This window comes from Equus caballus, chromosome 6 (assembly GCF_041296265.1).
Source record: "Equus caballus isolate H_3958 breed thoroughbred chromosome 6, TB-T2T, whole genome shotgun sequence".
Lineage (NCBI taxonomy): Eukaryota > Metazoa > Chordata > Mammalia > Perissodactyla > Equidae > Equus > Equus caballus.
Window position 1 is genome coordinate 55,957,839 of NC_091689.1, and position 19,179 is coordinate 55,977,017.

The following is a 19,179-nucleotide window of genomic DNA, read 5'->3' on the forward strand; positions in this document are numbered from 1 at the left end:
TTACTAATCTCTTCAGTGGATAATTGTTTTTGAAAGCATAGTTAATTATGAATGTTTGTTATGAATATTAGTAGCATATTAAAGAAAATAATTCTTTATGATTTGTAGAACTTCTTCTCCAAATATTTTAGGTGGTTTTGTGATGTATCTTGGACTGGGACACTTGCCTGTCTTCAAACCAACATGCACTTGGAATTTAAATTCACCTGTGTATTTATTTCTTAAAATCTTCAGAATTATCGGTTACAGTCATGCACCACATAACGACGTTTCAGTCCATCACAGATCACATATACAACAGTGGCCCCATAAGATTAGTACCATATAGTCTAGGTGTATAGTAAACTATATCATCTAGGTTTGTGTAAGCACACTCTACGATGTTCACATAATGAAATCACCTAAGGATGCATTTCTGAGAACATACTTCCATAGTTAAGGGATGCATGCCTGCACTTTAAAAAATAATTAAACTATGCTTTCAGAGCTCATATATTATAAATGAGTGATGAACTCTCCTCTCCAATTGGAAAAATTTTTTTAATTTAAATGTGTAAGAATATAAATTAATGAACTCAGTGTTAGAAAGAATTTAACTATGTAGCACGATAAAAAATCCCTTCCTCCACTCCCTTAATACTTGCTTCAGCAACATTTTATTGAGAGCCTACCTTCTGCAAAGCATTGGGCTAGATACTGTCAGTGCTATTGCCTTGTTATTTTATGGAAATAATATTTATTTTTTGTCCCTTTACTCATTGATCCTACTGTCCTTTATTCCCATAAACATCTTTGCTGCACCACGATGAAAAAGATATACTTTTACAGGACCCCAGAGTTTTCAGTACTGCTGGAAAATATGTTCACCGATGCCTAATAGTATTAATGTATTGATGCAACAAGCATACCCAAACAGGTAACATTTTAGGAATCTTGTAACTGTGAAAATTGTATAAAAGACCCTGATAGCCTCAGGTACAGATGGGTCTGGCCACCTTGTGTCTGAGCCATACAAGGTGGGGTCCCATAAAACAAGCGCCCAGCTTGTACCACCAACCTTCACTATGTTACTGAGGGGTCCAGGAGTCCCCAGGACCATCATGAGGTGTGAATTTTAATTCTCCAAATTAACTCTATGTGGGATTTCATGCTCTATTGGATAAATTCTTTAATTATTATTAGTCTCTTATACCACAATGTGCCTCTTTCCTCCCTGTAGCCCCAGTTGCTCCAGAAATCACTTCTGTGGAATATTTCAACAGTCTGTTATATATCAGTTGGACATATGGGGATGACACAACTGACCTCTCCCATTCTAGAATGCTACACTGGATGGTTGTTGCAGAAGGAAAGAAGAAAATTAAAAAGAGTGTATGTTTCTTTGAATCCCAATATTGAATGTCTAAACATTTATTTACATAAACTATTGAAAACCATTAAGCAAACATTTATTGAGACATTAAACAAATGTTTATATCCCAGTTGGCACTGTTTTAGGCTCTGGAGATAGGACAGTGAACGAAAATTAAATTCCTCCTTTCACAGAGCTATCTTCTAATCTTTAATAGTGAACTGTGACAGTTTTGACTGTTGATTTCATTTATATTTAAAGTTATGATCTGAGCTATTTCTTCAGGATGTCAAACATTTTCAAGAAAAGCACAGTCTATATATTTTAGTATTTTCTCCATATATCCCCAACACCTACATATTTGGGTACATTGGGAATACTGATTTTCTTTCTCCTCGTTTATTAAGCTTTTTGACACTGTATTAGTTAGGGTGCAGACTAAACTACTGTAACAAACAAACTAAAAAAGGTAGTGCTTCAAAGAAAAGTTTATGTCTCTCTCATGACAGCCCAGGATGAACAGGGCACCTCTGGTGTAAGGGATTATCCAGAGGTCCAGATGCTTTCTATCTTGTTGCTCCATCTGCCAGTGTGTGTAGGCTTCATCTGCATGGGTGAACCTGCACATTATTACATCCATATTCAAGCCTGCAGGAAGGGGAAAAGAGGATGAGGAAACCCAGCATTTCTGGGGTGTGAACTGAACTGTGAATTGCCCATGTGACTTCCACTTACAATCCATTGGCCAGAACTGTGTCACATGGTTCCCTCTGGCTATGGGGGAGACTGGGAAATACAGTCTTTAGTTAAGAAGGCAAGTGTCTATAGAAATGGCTAGGTTTCTTCTGAGTTTCTCAGCTAGGGCTTAGCAATGTACATATCAGTAGCAACCCAGCAATTGCCTTGTCTAAAGTTTGCTGTGAATATGAGGAAAAATATCAGAGTAATACCTATTCCAAATAAGAGGATTAATTGCCAAAATGTTCCGATACGTATTATGCATGTTTAGAGCTACCTTGCATTGTCAGTTGAGGAATTTATATCATTTTCAGAGGAAATAATGTATCTGTAAGGTTGTAATCAACTGTAGATTGCAGCACAGAACAGAGAGGGAATGTCTGCTGTAGTTTGGAGTGGTATTTAAGTTCAAGATCATTAGACATCTAAACATTTGATTTTGATGATCTTGCAGGTAACACGCAATGTCATGACTGCAATACTCAGCCTGCCTCCAGGAGATATCTACAATCTCTCAGTAACTGCTTGCACTGAAAGAGGGAGTAATACTTCCATGCTCCGCCTTGTCAAGCTTGGTAAGAAGAGTGTCCTGGGGGATGGGGGTGAAAATAATGATGTTGAGAGAACTAGTGTTTACATCTCTTGACTTATGGTGTTCTCAACTGAATGAAATAACAGGAAAACAGCTTACTCTCTTTTATGAGAGACATTTATACTACTAAAAGCGTATGTCCAACTTAGTGTCACTAAGTTTCTGTGAATGGAATGTTTACTGTGCTGGGAGACAGGAGTGTTCACCATTCTTAGTAAAGTCTGAGGAACCAAGGAGTCTTAGGATTTTAGAGATGGAAGGACCTTTAGAAATTATCTAGTACAGTGTTCTTACCCTATTAGACATCATTCCCTTTCATATACGTATTATGTCATGCCTTCTTTAATATCTTAAATTGAAATTCATAGATAAAATAACTCACATATTGACTTTCTAAGTTGATAGAATGTCCTAACTCTAATATAAAATCAAGATAAAAGAAAAATAATTTATAAGAAAATAATACAGATTCTCCATACACATTTTTAGATACAGCTCTTCCAGAAGTCATAATGAAATTGTCTGATAACTACATATAATTAAAATTAATGTTTGAGTTTACAAGAAATAAAAGGATCAATAGTTCTTCTGTGCAAGAAATATAAAAATAAATGAAAGAACGAACAAATTCATACAAATTAATTATAAATAACTAAGCAAGCATAAATACAGGTGACTCCTAGAATAAAACCAGGATATAGGATAAGTAATAAGAGAGTAAACGTATTTGCATATGATGAGAGAAAGAGGGAAATAACCTTAATTAAAGTAGAGATGACATGCCAAGAATAATAATAGGCTGTGGATGAGGGAAAATGAGGCAAGTTTGATATTCTTGCAAAGGAGCTAGAACTTACTGTGTAGTGTTGTCAAAATAATTCTTTATATTATGAAATACAACTGGGAAGTGACACTATGTAACACAAAACACACCTTCTACCTTCTACATTCAGCAGTCTACCATGTATTTAGATATACATTTAGTTTCTGGTACTTAAATGGACCTCAGAGGTCATATCCTATAATGCGCAGCAGGCAAAACAGGAGGGATTGGCAAAAAGTTGTGTGGTAGACTCTTGGGGCAGATCAGTGAGAGAACAGCAACCCGAAAATAAATGCATTTCAGTATGCAATTTTCACAGCAGAGATCTCATCATTTTTATATTTTGAAAATTAAGAATATATAGAATGGCAATAAAAATATTTCCCAAACACTTAATGCGACTTGCTGACATCACTGTTTCAGATGTCTGCTAATTGATACTCGGTGTCTGAGTGTGTGCATAAGAGATTCACATCGTCTCTGTTATTACAGATGTTCACGGGTGCAGCTGTAAGTAAAGACTGATCCAGGGTATTTTATATGCAGCTTAAATACTAGGAGAAGCATTGTTGTCAATGGCGACCTTTAGAAAATTCTTAGAAACTCCCAAACAAAACAAAACACAATCTTTCATTAGTTTACCCACTAGTTGCGTTTCTCTATAATTCAATTCATAAAGCATTGTCTTAAATCTTTTTTGTCTCTTATTTGTCATAGCAAAAACTAAATTCTTGCACTGAAATCCTTTAAAATTTAGTAAGTAGTTGGAAATATATGATGTACTGGATAGAAACTATGGACAGAAAAACTAAATTACTGGGTAATTTTTAAATAACATCTTAATTCCATTTAAGTATCTTTCTTCATGACAACTTTCTTCTAAATCAATTTACTTAACTTCTTGAAAATATTTTGAGTAGTATTACATGGTAAAGTACTCGTCATTATATTTATGATGAATTTATTCTGGTGCAACATTAGAAAGTCATGTGGGATGTGAATATCAGATGATTTCTCTCTTTGGAACTTTCTTCATTGCAAGACATCTAGCATCTCTGAGCCCCAGCCTCAGTAGTCCAGTGAACTCCTCCCATTATGACTACTAAAAAAATTTCCAAAAACCCTCAAGGGGGCGGTACTGCTCCTATTTAGAATCACAAGCCCCATTTAATCTTTCATGCACTGCAGGCACTCAGCTCTTCCCTAACAGCCTATACTTGAATTCTAGGAAGGTGGAGGTCATCAGCTTCCCACATTACATGATCTTTCTGTTAAGAAAAAAATAGCCTGCCCATCAATTTCTACCATTATCTCTAATTTTGTCCTCTGTATAAACAGTAGTTCAAAACTCATTTCCAGGTAACTTATGCCTTTCTTTCCCCAAGTTTTATCATTATAGGTAGCTATAAGTGTTTCTCAGGTCTTAGCTGCTTTCTCCAACTCATTTGGTTTGTTAGTCTCCCTTAAAGGGCAAGTTCAGAGGTGGTCTCACCAAAGTAGCCTTCAGTGGGCCTATTGTGTGCTTCACTGTCATTTTTATGTGACATTATGGATGATCTGTGAAACCTCAGGAGTATGGGTTAAAATCATGAACAATATAGTTATACTCATACTACATAGGAGTGTGAGTAAAAACCATGACAGTGTTCCAAACTTATCATGAGGTTTTGAATCTCTATGCCTCCCTGATAATAGACAGAACTACCTAAACTAGTTTAGAAAGTTCCTTTAAACTTTTCAAGAAGGGAAGTCAAGTTCCCATAGAAATTATTTCTAATGAATCGTAATCCTTAGAATCAGTAGGCTTTTCCTTGTTGGTATCTTAATGTTAGACAGAATATTGCCTCTATCTTGTTCCTCTCTAAAAACAACATAATATATATCTAATGTGCCTATCCTCAGCCTTTTTTTCCCCCCTGAAAATTAAATAATCTTACTTTCTATTCATTTGTCTAAGGGTCTATTTTCTGTCCTACTAATCACATCTTTGTGTTTTATAAGCTCTTTCAATTTTCTATAACACATAATGCCCTACCTACTGTAGATGCCCAATAGACACTTGAATTGAATTGAAACTACAGACTTCAAAGTTGAAAATAATATTACAGTTAATATTTAACCAAAACAAATTTCAGAGAAGTGAAAACATTTTGCTTTAGTAATAACTGAATTGCCATTATTTTTTCTTTCACAAAACTTATATTCTAGTTATTTTATGTTTCTTTACAACATTCATTTGGTATACATAGAAGTCAAATTAATTCTACTTTACAGAAAAACACAACGTTGGCACAAGATTTTCAGGACTTTTTGAATCAGAATGTCATTGTTAACCTAGGACCAAAACTGGTCAGACTAGCCCCAAGTTCAGTTTCTCTGTGATAGAAGCCATTTTGGAATGGCTGTACTTGCTGTCATGGAGGGGAGGAATTGCATCTGTGGAAGAAAACAGACTATCAATGAATCCAGTATAATATAAATTAATCCAAGATTGCATGTGCAAGGGTAGAGAGTCCTCAAAACAGTTGCCAAGAATTTTCAATTATTATGTCATCAATAAATATCTGTAAGCAGACATGTACCAATAGCGGTGCTGTTTGCAGGGCTTTGAGCCAATCATCCCATTAAGAATTTTAGGTTGCCAGAAGTTTCATGGTACTATGGTGATAAGTGATGACAGCTCCCTTTGGCAGTCAATACTAATGTCAGTCAAATTTGCACTAAGACTTGTCATTTTGCAAGAACTCATTGGTCTGCATGCACCTGTGGCTTCAACCAGCAACCAGGCATAACTTCTAGTCTTGGTGAATCTACCTGGACTCTGGGCAAATTTTAGAAGAATTTGATGTTTACATCAGAGAAACAGTTTTCCAATCTTAAAAAAAAAAGAGAGAGAGAGAAAGAAAGGAAAAAGGAATAAGAAGTGTTGGACATATCACAAAATAGTTCTATGGTCATAGAATATCCATTTCTTTATTCATTTAACAAATATATACTGAGAGCATCCTAAGCACTGCTCAGATGCCAGTCTACTTGTAGTAATGAACCCAAGGGCTGTGTTCACTTTCCGGTCACAAGGAGCTTTTGATCTAGTGAAGGCGGAGATGGTAAAAAGTGCTTTACTTTTAAAAAGAGCACTAGAACTCCGTAGAGACTGGAGTGACCATGTAGTGAAAGTTTTCTCTGAGAAAGCAATGAGGAGAGATCTGCATAACAAGAAAGAATCAGCCATGAAAAGGTTGGGAAAGAGCATGCTAGGCAGAGGGAATAGGCAGAGGACAGATTAGATAGGACTTGTAAGGCATGGAGTTGAAGTTTTGTTTTGAGTGCAATTAGAAGCCATTTAGAGAATTTAAAATAAATACTCTGACATATTTAAAATAATCCCTCTGGTTGCTCAAGGGAGAAAGGAATGTTGGATCAACAATGAAGGTAAGGAGACCAATTAAGAGACTATTTGTCCTTAGCCTTAAAAATAGCATTGTAATTCAAATAAGTGCCATGGGAAATGATGGTAACTTCACTAAAGTGGTAGTAAGGGAGATGGAGAAAAGTGGACAGAATTCAGAAGCTATTTTGGAGGTTGTGTCCACAGGACTTTCTGATGGGGTGAAAATAGGAAAAGAGAGAAAGGAAAACTAAGAATGACCCCCAGGGTTTGCTCTTGAGCAACTAGGGTGGATGGTGATGCAATTCACTGAGACTGAAAAGACTGGAAAAACTGGAGGAAGAGTAAATTTGGGGTAAGGTGAGAATCAAAGATTCTTTCTTGGACGTTAAAGAATTGAGAGGACATCCAGGTGCAGTCGTCAAGTAAAGAGATTATTGATATATATGTCTGGAGATCAGGGGAGAATTCCAGGCTGGAAATATAAATTTGAGGGTGTCTGGATAAGATCACCAAGTGATCTTCAAGGAGAAATAGAGAAGAAAAGAGAAGAGAAGCTGTTGGTCTAGCCTGGAAGAACCACTCCAGCATTTAGAGATTGAGCAGAGGAGGAGGAGCCAGCAAGAGGGACTGGAAAGGAATAACCAATGAGGTCAGAGAAAGCCGCCATACAGGATGTGTACACCACCATTTTCAAACTTCTGCTTTATCTTTAACCCATAAATGGGTTCGGGCAGGTTCAAGAAAAGGAATCAGTTTACTTTAGTGCTGGGAGAGATTTCGAGAAAATTTAGTGCACTGTCCTTGTTTGAGCAAGCTGGAATCTAGAGAAATTTGACTCACTTTACACATTGCTGAGCCTGGGTCTAGAAACAGTGGTCCAGTCCTTTTATCCATTTGCTGCTTATGTTTTCCTGGATTTGGGGTGTATTTTCTTCTAAAAACTTCACTTTTCTGTTAACACATTTAACAGAGCAGGGAGGAACCTCACACCCATTCATGTGGCTTTCTGTTTCCTGTTTGGGAATTTGGGTATTAATGACATTGGCTTGATTTTCTTAATCTTACTCATGAGTGCTTGTATACAGATTGGAAATCTTTAAAACGTAATTTGACTATAGACAAGAAAGAATCAAGATACTTTTAGATGTTAGGAATTTGGGAGATGTTAGAATCTGTTCTCACTCTTTCTCCCTCCCTCTTTCTCTTATGATATTTCAGGAGACTACAAATAATTATATATATTTTGATGAAACATAATTTCTGACTTTGTAAAAGCCCAACCGTTACATGGTGCTGCCCTTCATGGTTTCACTCCAAGTTGTGAAAATTTGCTTATTCTTATGTTGAAGTCATTCAGTTTACAACTTGGGAAACTGTTGCTTGGTTATACGCAGTCCTTATTTTTGGTAAGAAGTGAGTTAGTGTTGTGAGTCATAGCTTCCTAAAACCTCAAGTACCTCTCCCTATCTACCCATGTGCTTTACTTGAATCTTCTCCTAGCAAGTGACTGACCTGTTATCCCCTTACCCCCACCAAAAAAAAGAAAAGAAAGGAGTTCACTGCGATAAGAATGTGAATAAATTGTGTCAAGGTAACAAAGAGAAAAGGCTAGGAGGATGTATGAATGAATGGGTGGAAAGGAGGGAGGAAGTAAGGAAGGAAAGAGTGTGCATATCCACACTGTGTATGTACATGCCACCAGTCAGTTCGAAAGAAGCTAATAAAATAAAAGTACTACATGTTTTAAAAATTAATTCATTCTGTCAGTCAACCAATATTTATTTGGCATTTACTATGTCCTACACACTAATCTAGCTGCTGAGGATACAGAAATGAACAAAACTGACAAAAAATGTCTTCCCTCATTCTAAAAGAGAAAAAGAAACAATAAACATACATGTAAGGGTGTCAAATGGTGATAAGTGTGATGGAGAGAAATGAAGCAGGAAAGGAGGAAGTGTTATGGGGTTTAGGGGTGCAATTTTTGTGGGGGGATAGGATAAGCTTCTCTGTGAAGGTGATATTTCAGTCAAAACCTGAAGAAGCCAAGCAGGTAACTGGGAGGAGATTCTGTAGGCAGAGGGAACCGCAGGTGCTGAACTCCAGAAGCAGCAGCATGCCTGACAAGTTGCAAGAAAAGTCAGGAAGGCATTGTGGCTGAAGTGGAGTGAACAGGAGGGACGGTAGTAGATAAGAGGGCAGAGAGGTAACAAGGGAACAGATGGTGTGGGATCATTGAAAAGACGTTTTACTCTGAGTGAATGATACTCCATTGGACGGCTCCAGCAGAGGAGTCACGTGACCTGACAAGTTTCACAAGATCACGTTGGTGAAACCAGACTTCTCCAGGGTTAGGGTAAAAGCAGACAACCAGTTAGATAAGATGACCATACATCCCAGTTGCCTTAGACACCATTTTACACCGTAGATCAGTTAAAGCTAGCAATCCTTTAGTAATCCTTTTCTTCCCCAAAGCGTTCCAGTTTAGACACTTGTGATAAATTATGTGGTTGCGTTAAAGTTAGGAGGCTATCCTGTCTATCCAGATAAGAGATTATACTTGCTTGGATCAAAGTGGTAGCCATCATGGTGATAAAAAGTGATCAGATTCAAAATAAATTTGAATGTAGAATGGAGCTGAGAGAATCGCTGATGGATTTAGATATTGTCTATGAATGAAAGAAAGGAGTCTTGGGAGATACCAAGATCTGGGGCCTAAGCAATCGAAAGAACACAGGTGCTATTTATTGACTTGCGGGGGAAGATCAGAAGTATAGGTTTGAATGTGTCATCCTTTGAAGGCACCTATTAAACATGAAAGAACAGACTGAGTAGGCAGCTAGATAAACGAGCTTGATTTCCAGGGAGACTCCAGCACCGGAAACATAAATTTGAGGGTAGTTAGGAAGCAGACTTGATGAGGTGATCAGGGAATGAATAAAGAAAAAAGAATTCTATCCAAGCACTAAGCTCTGGAGCATTTCAACTTTAAAAAGTGGAAGTGGTGAGGAGGAACCAGCCAAAGAGCCTGAGAAGGAGTGGCCAATGAAGTAGGAAGAAGCACAGAAAAGTGTGATGTCCTAAGAGCCAAGCAAATAAAGTGCTTGAATGAGTAGACAGTGGTCACCTTGTCAAGCCCACTGATAAGTCAAGTAAGATGAGGAAGAAGAACTGACTGCTGATCTTAGCAACTCAGAAGTCATTGGTGATTTGGGGAGGAGGCATTTAGGTTGTGGTGAGGAAGGTATACAATTAAAAGGAGTTCAAGAGAGAATGAAAGGAGAACATCTGAAGACGGATGGAATAACAAACTTTTTGAAGAATGTGATTATAAAGAGAGGAGAAAACGAGCAGAAGCTGAAGATAAAAGATTCCAAGAGTTCTTATGTGTTTGGTTGGTTTTTCTTTTGTTTTTCCTTTTCTTTCTTTTTCCTTTTAAGTGGTGGAAACAGCTTGTCCATGGGCTGATTCAACAGAGCAGGGGAAATTGATGAGGCAGGATACTTAGAGGTGAGACTTGTTAGAGTATGTCATTGAATGGGCCAGAGGAGATGGGAGCCAGGGTGCCAGTGGAGGGAGTGGTCTTGGACTGGGTGAATCTGTAGTAAGATAGCAAACAGCAGAGTATATGGACATTGATGGAGTAGGTGAGTAGAGTGGGAGTGATGATGAGAACTGTGGAAGGCTTCTTCTACTGACTTCTTATAAACACATGCATGTTCTTTAGGTTTGCAGAGGATCCTAATTGCTGTGCTTCTCCTCTTGTAGAGTCCTACATGACCAGCAGCCCCATGCAAGCATTAGTTTTTTGGATTAGGCTGCCAGGCATGTTACTGATCCATGGCTCCCTTCCCAGTCCTGAGACAACTGATACCTCTCCCCACTGTACGTCTCTCCTGTTTCTCACTGTGGTCTTCTGAGTTTCAATGCAATTTGCCAGCTGCTCGCATCCATGCCACACCACTTTAGCACTTCCTTAAAAAGATTCCTTCTGCTTGCAATAAAGTGATTTGCATGTTTTGTAGGTTTCTCTTGAATATGTTAGAAGAATCTGGTTGATGGACACATAGGGCAGTGACTGTGGTGTCTGGCACTGATTTAAATACACAAGCAAGTGCCCTGGAAAAGTTGCTCTTCTGAGCAAAGGAACTTTTCAGGAGGCCTCATCATCCCCCGTTATATGGGAATAAATGCAAAACACCCACACTTTTAGGGAAGAAACAGCTGTAGGAAAGACCCTTCACTAGGATCCCGGTTCTTGCTCTCACAGCCAAATTGTGTTATCTAAGGAAAGTGACTCAGGCCTTCTAAATTTCAATTACTTCATCTATAAAATGAGGGTCTGGATTTAATGATCTTTAATGTTCTTTCCCGTTTAGAATTTGGTTCATCCCTGAGTTCAGAGTAAGGACAACAGAGTAAGGATACAATAAGAGTAGTGATCTTTTTCGAAGAATTGCACAATATATAACTTCTAACTAAATAAAAATGCAAGTAAAAACACATATTCCTGGAACCAAAGAAGGAGGAAGTCAGATGTTTTGTTTTGAAACTAAGTAAAGTTAAATAAGAGCTTTCTCTAAAAAAGTTCTCCTTATCTTTAGTTACTTGAGCTAGTAAAACCACAAACACATCCAGTGATTCACAGAAGAGGGTCTTACACTTGCTGTCATCAAGCCGTAAAGAAATTATTTAAAATGGAATGGAAATGATGAATATTTCTAATTCCTGAGAAAATTTTATGTTTTGGATAAGAAAAAGATCTAGTTTTAATTAATGCTAACTACTTGTCTGAATATTTTTTCTATTTCCCAATGTTATTTTTAAATGCTCCAATTGCTTATTACCTGTATCTACAAAAATAATCTCCCTAAGTCAATAAGAGAATAGGTTTAACAAACTTTGGGTCTAACAAAGACTTTTGTTGTTTAGTATACATTTTCCTCTTCTTAATTTTGTTGCATATCCATCTTAACTCACCCTGAATAATTTCTCTACCTCGTTTTTTTCCTTTCAAATATACTTTCTTTTACAGATGTTGTTTTTGGCCACGTTGAACATAATTTATGCAGCTTACACTGTTTAAGTCACAGATGTTTTCTTTAGCTGAATTGAATATGTTATATGGCTTATACTGCTTAAGGTAGAACTGCCTGAATTGAGGAAAATAAAAATAGATTTAAAAGACTTACTATGATATAGATGTTAAAGACCAGCTTTTGTACATGAAGAGGATACTAGCAAATTGCTGTCAGTGAGGCTGAGGATTGAAATGGATTTTGCTATGTTGATAATTTTTTGCCATGTTTTTTCTATTGAATTTCCCTTATCACAAATGTCACCCATTTGTAAAATGACACCAAGTTTAGAGGTATAAAATATAAACAGAATGAAACTAGCTGGCCCTTATGGATATAATCTTGACCTCATTAACATCATTCTATTGCCAGATAAACTAATGGGTCACATTAAAGCAAGAAACAATGTAATAACTGTCAGAGAAAGATGGATTTTGGACAGTAAATACATTCTGTTCTGCTCCAAGGCTGAATATTACACCTGACTCCCTTTGGAATTCCCGAGGAAAGGAAGAGATTTGCTGCCAGAGCAGAGAATGAGAATCAGACACTAGCTCATACTTCACCCAAGGTCACCTTCACTCCCGGGAGATCCTGGGCAACAGCTTGAGCCTCTCATAATCCAATCTAAATTAAATAGTAGGGATAGCCTTACAGCTTTCCAGTCTGCGCATGTTCTGCGCATGGTATTTGATTTCCTTATAAAATTAGGTTGAATTCCCAACTCAAATAGAAGAGGCATTGAAAGGGAAAGAGGAGAAGGAAAGCAAGAGAGCCAAATAGTTGATTATAACGCCAGCAATATTAGAAAGCGCTTAGAGTATTTAAAAGCAAACATCCCTGTATCTACACTTCATTTTGTAAAAACAGTATGTTCACCTCCTTTCCCCATACCCGTAAGTTCTTACATCAAATATCATGGCCTCTGAAATTATTTTAAACAAAAGGAAACCTGACATTATAGAGCAGGGGAATTTTGAAGAAGTTAAGATTTAAAATGTCATTTAGAGGGATAGAAATGATAAGCAGAAGATGTTCTATAACTAAGATCTACATGGCTCTTTACACCGTATAAAGTGTTTTTTGTGTACATTGTCTTAAAGCTCATTTACTTTTCATAACATTCTTGAGGTCTTCGTATCCCTCCCCTTTATGAGCTAGACTGTATTCGATATTTTGAATAGTAAGAGACGATTAGTTTCCAGGGCTGCCATAACAAAATATCACAGATTGGGTGGCTTAATCAACAGAAATTTATTATCTCACAGTTCTGGAGGCTAAAAGTCCAAGAGCAAGGTGTCAGAAGATTTGCTTTCTCCTGAGGCCTCTCCCCTCGGCCTACAGACGGCCAGCTTCCAGCTGTGTCCTCTATTGGTCTTTTCTCTGTGGCTGTTCATCCTTGATGTCTCTGTTTCCCCAATTTCCTCTTCTTATAAGGACACCAGTCAGAGTGGATTAGGGCCCAATCTATGGCCTCATTTTAACTTAATCACCTCTTGAAAGGCCCCATCTCCAAGTATAGTCACATATTTTAGGTACTGGGGGTTAGGACTTCAACATATGAATTTGGAGGAAAACAGTTCAGGCCACAACAAAGACAGAGACCAATCAAAAGGCTTTTGCGTGTGGTCATGTTCTCGCTCATATGAAATTGCCTAAACAATATTCAACCATTACCCACTTTTAGTCCTGTTCTTGAGGATGGAAACACAAATCGTCTAAGCCATCCTAGGCTGTGGAGCTGAGCTGACTTCACCTTCTCATGAGAGGAGGTAGACAGCAAAATCGGGGCCTCTCCAACCAACTTCTGCCAAGAATTTCCAGACTCCTGCTCTGAAATGTTCTAACCCACTACTGTACAATTGGAATGTAATGAGAGCCACATATGTAATTTTAAATTTTCTAACATCCACCTTTCAAAATAGTCAGAAGAAATAGGTGAAATCAAGTTTAAAATACTTTATTTAACCGAATATATCCAAAATAGTATAATTCTAACATGTAATCAATACAAAGAATTATTAATGGGATATTTTTATTTTTTTTTCATGCTAAGTCTTCAATATCCAGTCTGTATTTTACTCTTGCACCACCTCTCAGTTTAGACCAGCCGCATTTCAAGTGCTCAGTAGCTACCTGTGGCTAGTGGCTACTGTTTTGGGCAATACAGTTCAAACACTTTAATACATTCCATGGGGCAGCTGTTGTCTTGAGTAGGTAAATTTAATTATAAGTCTCTCTCAATCCAATTATATCTGCACTTATGAAATATTATAATAACTTTGTTTCCTTTGAAATAGCAGAGTAAAATTTCTCCCTAGCATATCTAGGGAAATATATCTATCACAAAGTTCCTAAACAGTCTTCAAGCAGGTGATTTGTATATGTTATGCATTGACCTACAGAGCAGATAGGCACGTGTCTTTCAGAAAAGGATGTAGTGATAATGGTACAGTCACCTCGGAATAATCTATTGCCCCAATATAACACCTGAAAAGAAAAATTTGTTACATGGCTGTTAGAGGTACCAGACCCTTTGGAGATTTTCCTGAGGATCTATTTATCACCTAGATCTACATTTTCAGCCAGACCAAAAAAACCTTCCCCACTCCAGTATCCAAGTCATATTCCTTAGACTACTGAGAACACTTATGATTAATGACAGTCTTTGACTCTGCCACCAAAATATGATGATTTTACCAACATGATCATGACAAAAAGGCAGAGAACATAAAAGTTCAATCCCAGTGTGTATGGCATTTCCTGATGCTTAACTCTTAACACCTCAGGTTAATGAATCTTGACTTATGTTTTGAATCGGTCAATAGATCAGACTTGTTGAGTACTTACAGGTGGCTAGTTCAAGGTGAAGACCAAATGAAGTATAACATATAGCCCCCATTCTTAAGAAACTAGTAGGATCTAATAGAGTCAGGACTTCACTCACATAGAACAAATAGGAAATTGTTAAGGGCAATAGATGGCCAGAGAAGGGATAGACCATCAAAAGACAGAGTCATCAGATAAGGTTTCAAGGAGAAGATAAGACTTTTCTTGACATTAGGATGATCAGAGTAGAAGAAAGAGTACACTGAGGAGAAATAGGTGAGTGGAGAAAGAGTACTGCTTGTATTATGGTCAGCGAGAAGACAGCTTTAACAGGGGCAGCATGTCCTTGCAGCAAGGAGGGTGGTGAAGCTAGATGGGTAGCATGTGGCCAATGTAAGATCTTTAAAACTTGGCGTATTTGTATTTGACATTATAGACATTGATCATCATAGATCATTGCACAGATAGGCTCTAATATGAGCAAAGTGGTGTTTTAAGATGATTTAAGCCCTCATTGACAAAATGAAGAGAGAACCAATTAGAGGCGAGAAGGAGTAAGAGACTGTTGTAATGATCAATGAGTGTGGTGACAAAAGCCTGGACATGCAATTTAATAAGAAGAATAAATTAAAGGAAGAGATGACAAGAATTCTTTAAAGATATGTTATCTTGGATGGAGAAGCAAGAGGAGAATCTCAAAATTGTCAGCCTAGACATTGAAAGAATGGTGGTGCTCATGAGAGCATCAAGAGTAGTTGGAAAGTAGAATTGACTTGCGAGAAGGCAAGGACTCCAGGTTCCGTTTTGACCATATGGAGTGTGAAGTACTAGTGAGATATTTGAGGTAGCGCAGATGGTAGGTGATCGGAAATACGTGTGTAAAGAGTCAGATATGGAGATTAGGATTTGGGCAATGTTCATACTGGATAGTTAAACTTATTTTTATCTACCCACTGAGAGGAAAAATACAGATATCCTAGGGATTCAAATCATAGTCCAGGAGACTCTCTGAGGAGCAATTCTGTCGTGTGTGTTTTTAAAAGGGAAATAACCCAGGCTCAGCCTAACAAATCATCCATGTCTACCCCAGACAACCTCATACCTTCTTCCAAAGATCCAAGCTCTACACAAGTCAGAATCACTGGAAGACTCATTCTCTGGCTCATAATCCTGTTAGTGACAATTATGTAGGATGTGGGAAATGAAAGAGGACCCCTATGTTTCATCAAGAGTCTTCCTCAGAGAGGAAGTGAGACAATACAATGTCTAGAGGAGTGGACAATTCATTGCAAATGGGAAAGGGGTCCTGATATCTATTGTGAGTTATGCTTGCCCAAGACTAGCTCATCTCTTTCCTCCTTCAGCTCTTCTGCCTAACCTTGTCAAGTTACCTCTGGAAAGAAAATTGCTTCTTTTTTCGTTGGACACAAATTTAGATCACCTGCGGTAAATCATGTCAAGAATGATTATGACATTCTTCTTGGTTCTGGACAGGTCCATGATGATGATATTCTAGAAAGAAGGTCTAAGCCTTCCCACACAAAGACATATACCTGTCAAGGGAGTGAAATGGCCTCCAGAGCTTTTTCAAGTACTGTTAAAAGCCAGGAGCTGGAGAACAGACTTGGGAGGGTGGGGCAAATAAAAAGAAATCCAAATAACAAGCAAACAGTGTGGGTAGTTGTCCGACAGAGACATGCAGGTGGACATAGTATGCTGTCATGTGAAACTGCAAGATATGATACGTCCAAACAAGCAACGTCAAGGATATCTGACAGCAGGTAACAGGGACCTTGGCTCAAGAACTTAGGTTCAGGCATAGCTCTTTGCATCCTGGAGGAACTGGAGGGAAAAGCAACACTCAAAATACAAGGGCAGAGGGAGGGGACCAGGATAGACTCAGAAATAGGGGAACAACACAACAGACCACTTCCTAGAACTGGGGACCAGGCAGGGGTTTGGTCTCAAGCCAACAAGTCGAATGAACTCAATTACTGGAAATGAGTATGATGGGGCACAGGCAGCATGGCTTACTTGACTAATGGATTCATTTATTGATCAAGATTAAATGCCTAAAAGAATAAGACAAAGAAAATCAGTCCTCTAACATTTTATTAACCATCCAGTCTCCTTCCATCAATCCTTTTCTTTTCTTTCTTTCTTTCTTTCTTTTCTTTCTTTCTTTCTTTCTTTCTTTCTTTCTTTCTTTCTTTCTTTCTTTCTTTTTTTTGTTTTTGGTGAGGAAGATTGGCCCTGAGCTAATATCTGTTGCCAATCTTCCTCTTCTTGCTTGAGGAAGATTGTCTCTGAGCTAGCTAAAATCTGTGCCAATCTTCCTCTACTTTTTGTATGTGGGATGCCACCGCAGCATGGCTTGATGAGTGTAGGTCTGCACCCAGGATCCGAAACTGAAAACCTTGAGCCACGGAAGCAGAGCACACGAACTTAACCACTGTGCCACCGGGCCAGCCCCTCAATCCTTTTCTTACAAAATCATATTATCTATTTAGCTTACCCTTCTTAATTTTGACTAAATTTTCAAGAATCTATTCCTCGGACTAAATTATTCCAAAGAGTCTCCAGAGACAGGAAGACAGGTTGTTGGCTGAGTACCAGATGGAATCTGGGAGCATGCCACTTTCATTTTTCTCAGTATTTTAAGTACAGATTTTGCTTCTCAGTCAGAAAATTCCATATTATCAGGGTAATGCTAACTCCAGTGCAGATAACACAAAAACTATTAATAGATTATATCTATAATAAAGCTGAAGTAAAAAACAGAAGTGTTCCAAAAAGAGAAGTATAAAGTGGAAGGGAGAAAAAAGGCAAAATATTTCGCCTTCCAAGTTAGATGACTGACTTTGTGAAAGGACATATTTCAAAAGCAATGTAAAATCTTTATGATGCTTTTAACTATCTCTGTTTGGACTTCTTGCCTATTTTATCCTGCTGATTAGTGAAAGGAGAAAGAAGATGTTAAATTAAATTAAATTTTAAAAACTTTTTCTTTGCTCAGAACCCGCTCCTCCAAAATCACTCTTTGCAGTGAACAAAACCCAAACTTCAGTGACTTTGCTGTGGGTGGAAGAGGGAGTAGCTGATTTCTTCAAAGTTTTCTGTCAACAAGTCGGCTCTACTCAGGAAACAAAACTGCAGGTACTGTAAGTCTTGATTTTCCTTTTCTGAGTTAATTTTGATAAGGCTAATTATCTCAGCAAAATGAAAATCTTCTATTTGTTTGAATTATAGAAAATTAAAACTGTTCATTTGTGCTTTTGTGTTTCAATGATAGAAATTAACAGTAAGCTTAGAACAAGCCCCAAATATGTAATAAGAACCAACTTGCCAAATGGCAACGTTTCTTTTCATCTTCATATTTGTCTTTTGTCCCTAATCCTTAGCCACTCTGGGTCATAGTAAAGAACTACAGTGGTTCATTTTTCCTACTGGCCTTTAAATTGATCGAAGAGATGGAAACACGGCCATATAAAATATAATTTAACAAAGATGAACTGATTGCCAGTTATGTGAAAGGCAATGTATGGGACACAAATGGTAGAGTCAATATTTGCCTTCAAAGAATTTTTTCACAAATTGTGGATATTGTATTAGTGTAAAAATAAATGAAGTAAAACATAAGTGCCACAAGAGAGGTCCATACTACTAAGAGAATTTAAAAGAAGGCTCTATGTCTATTTAGTAAAGAGGACAGTTTTGTTTGGGAAAATGAAGGTTGAGAGAGGTGATTGTTAAAGCTTTAGAATCACAAATAGCAGATATGAAGAATACTGCGAGAGATGAACCAGTAGTTCTGGAGGTAAGAAGGCCACCAGAAAAAAATATTTTACAGTCAGACATGGAAGGAAAAGGGAAAATTTTGAGAAATGTTACAAAATGCAATGTAGAGAGCAATACCATGAACATTAATAATTGATGCTTTTTAAATAATGCAATCCATGAGATTGAGAAGAAAAAAGGATTTCTGGGAGTAGGAATCTTTTCATACTGAGCATTAAGATAATTTGCTTTGATTCCTCTTCCCCTTTGAAAATCCCTTCTACAAACGTCTCTTTTTGATCTGTACTGAACAACTGAATCTTTTTTCTATTCTAAGAATCCTTTTTGAAAATAACTGCTTTGGTAGTGGATTTTCTTCTCTGCAACTACAGTGATGTCTTCCTTTAAGAAAGAAATGGTTGGGCAGCTACTTACTGCAACTGAATCCTGTTAGCAAAAGTCTTTCCTTAGCATCATTTTTTAATAGGAGAGTGAAAGAGATGGCAGTGGGAAATAAGTGCCTATGGCTCTCATATTTTTAGGTAGGAGTGTTTCTTGTTTTGAAAAAGAGGGTGGTGCTGACTCATCTTTTCATATTGT

General features: G+C 37.6%; 1 protein-coding gene across 2 annotated transcripts in view; it reads left to right on the forward strand.

Annotated features, from left to right (window-relative positions):
- The window catches only part of PTPRO (protein tyrosine phosphatase receptor type O), a 224,642-nt gene that overhangs the window by 158,676 nt on the left and 46,787 nt on the right, over window positions 1–19,179 (forward strand). For both annotated transcript variants that reach the window (XM_023643174.2, XM_023643175.2), the window contains exons 11-13: window positions 1,220–1,371; window positions 2,544–2,664; window positions 17,819–17,958. In XM_023643174.2, the coding sequence (XP_023498942.1) occupies window positions 1,220–1,371; window positions 2,544–2,664; window positions 17,819–17,958 (413 nt within the window). The remainder of the gene's footprint in view (window positions 1–1,219; window positions 1,372–2,543; window positions 2,665–17,818; window positions 17,959–19,179) is intronic.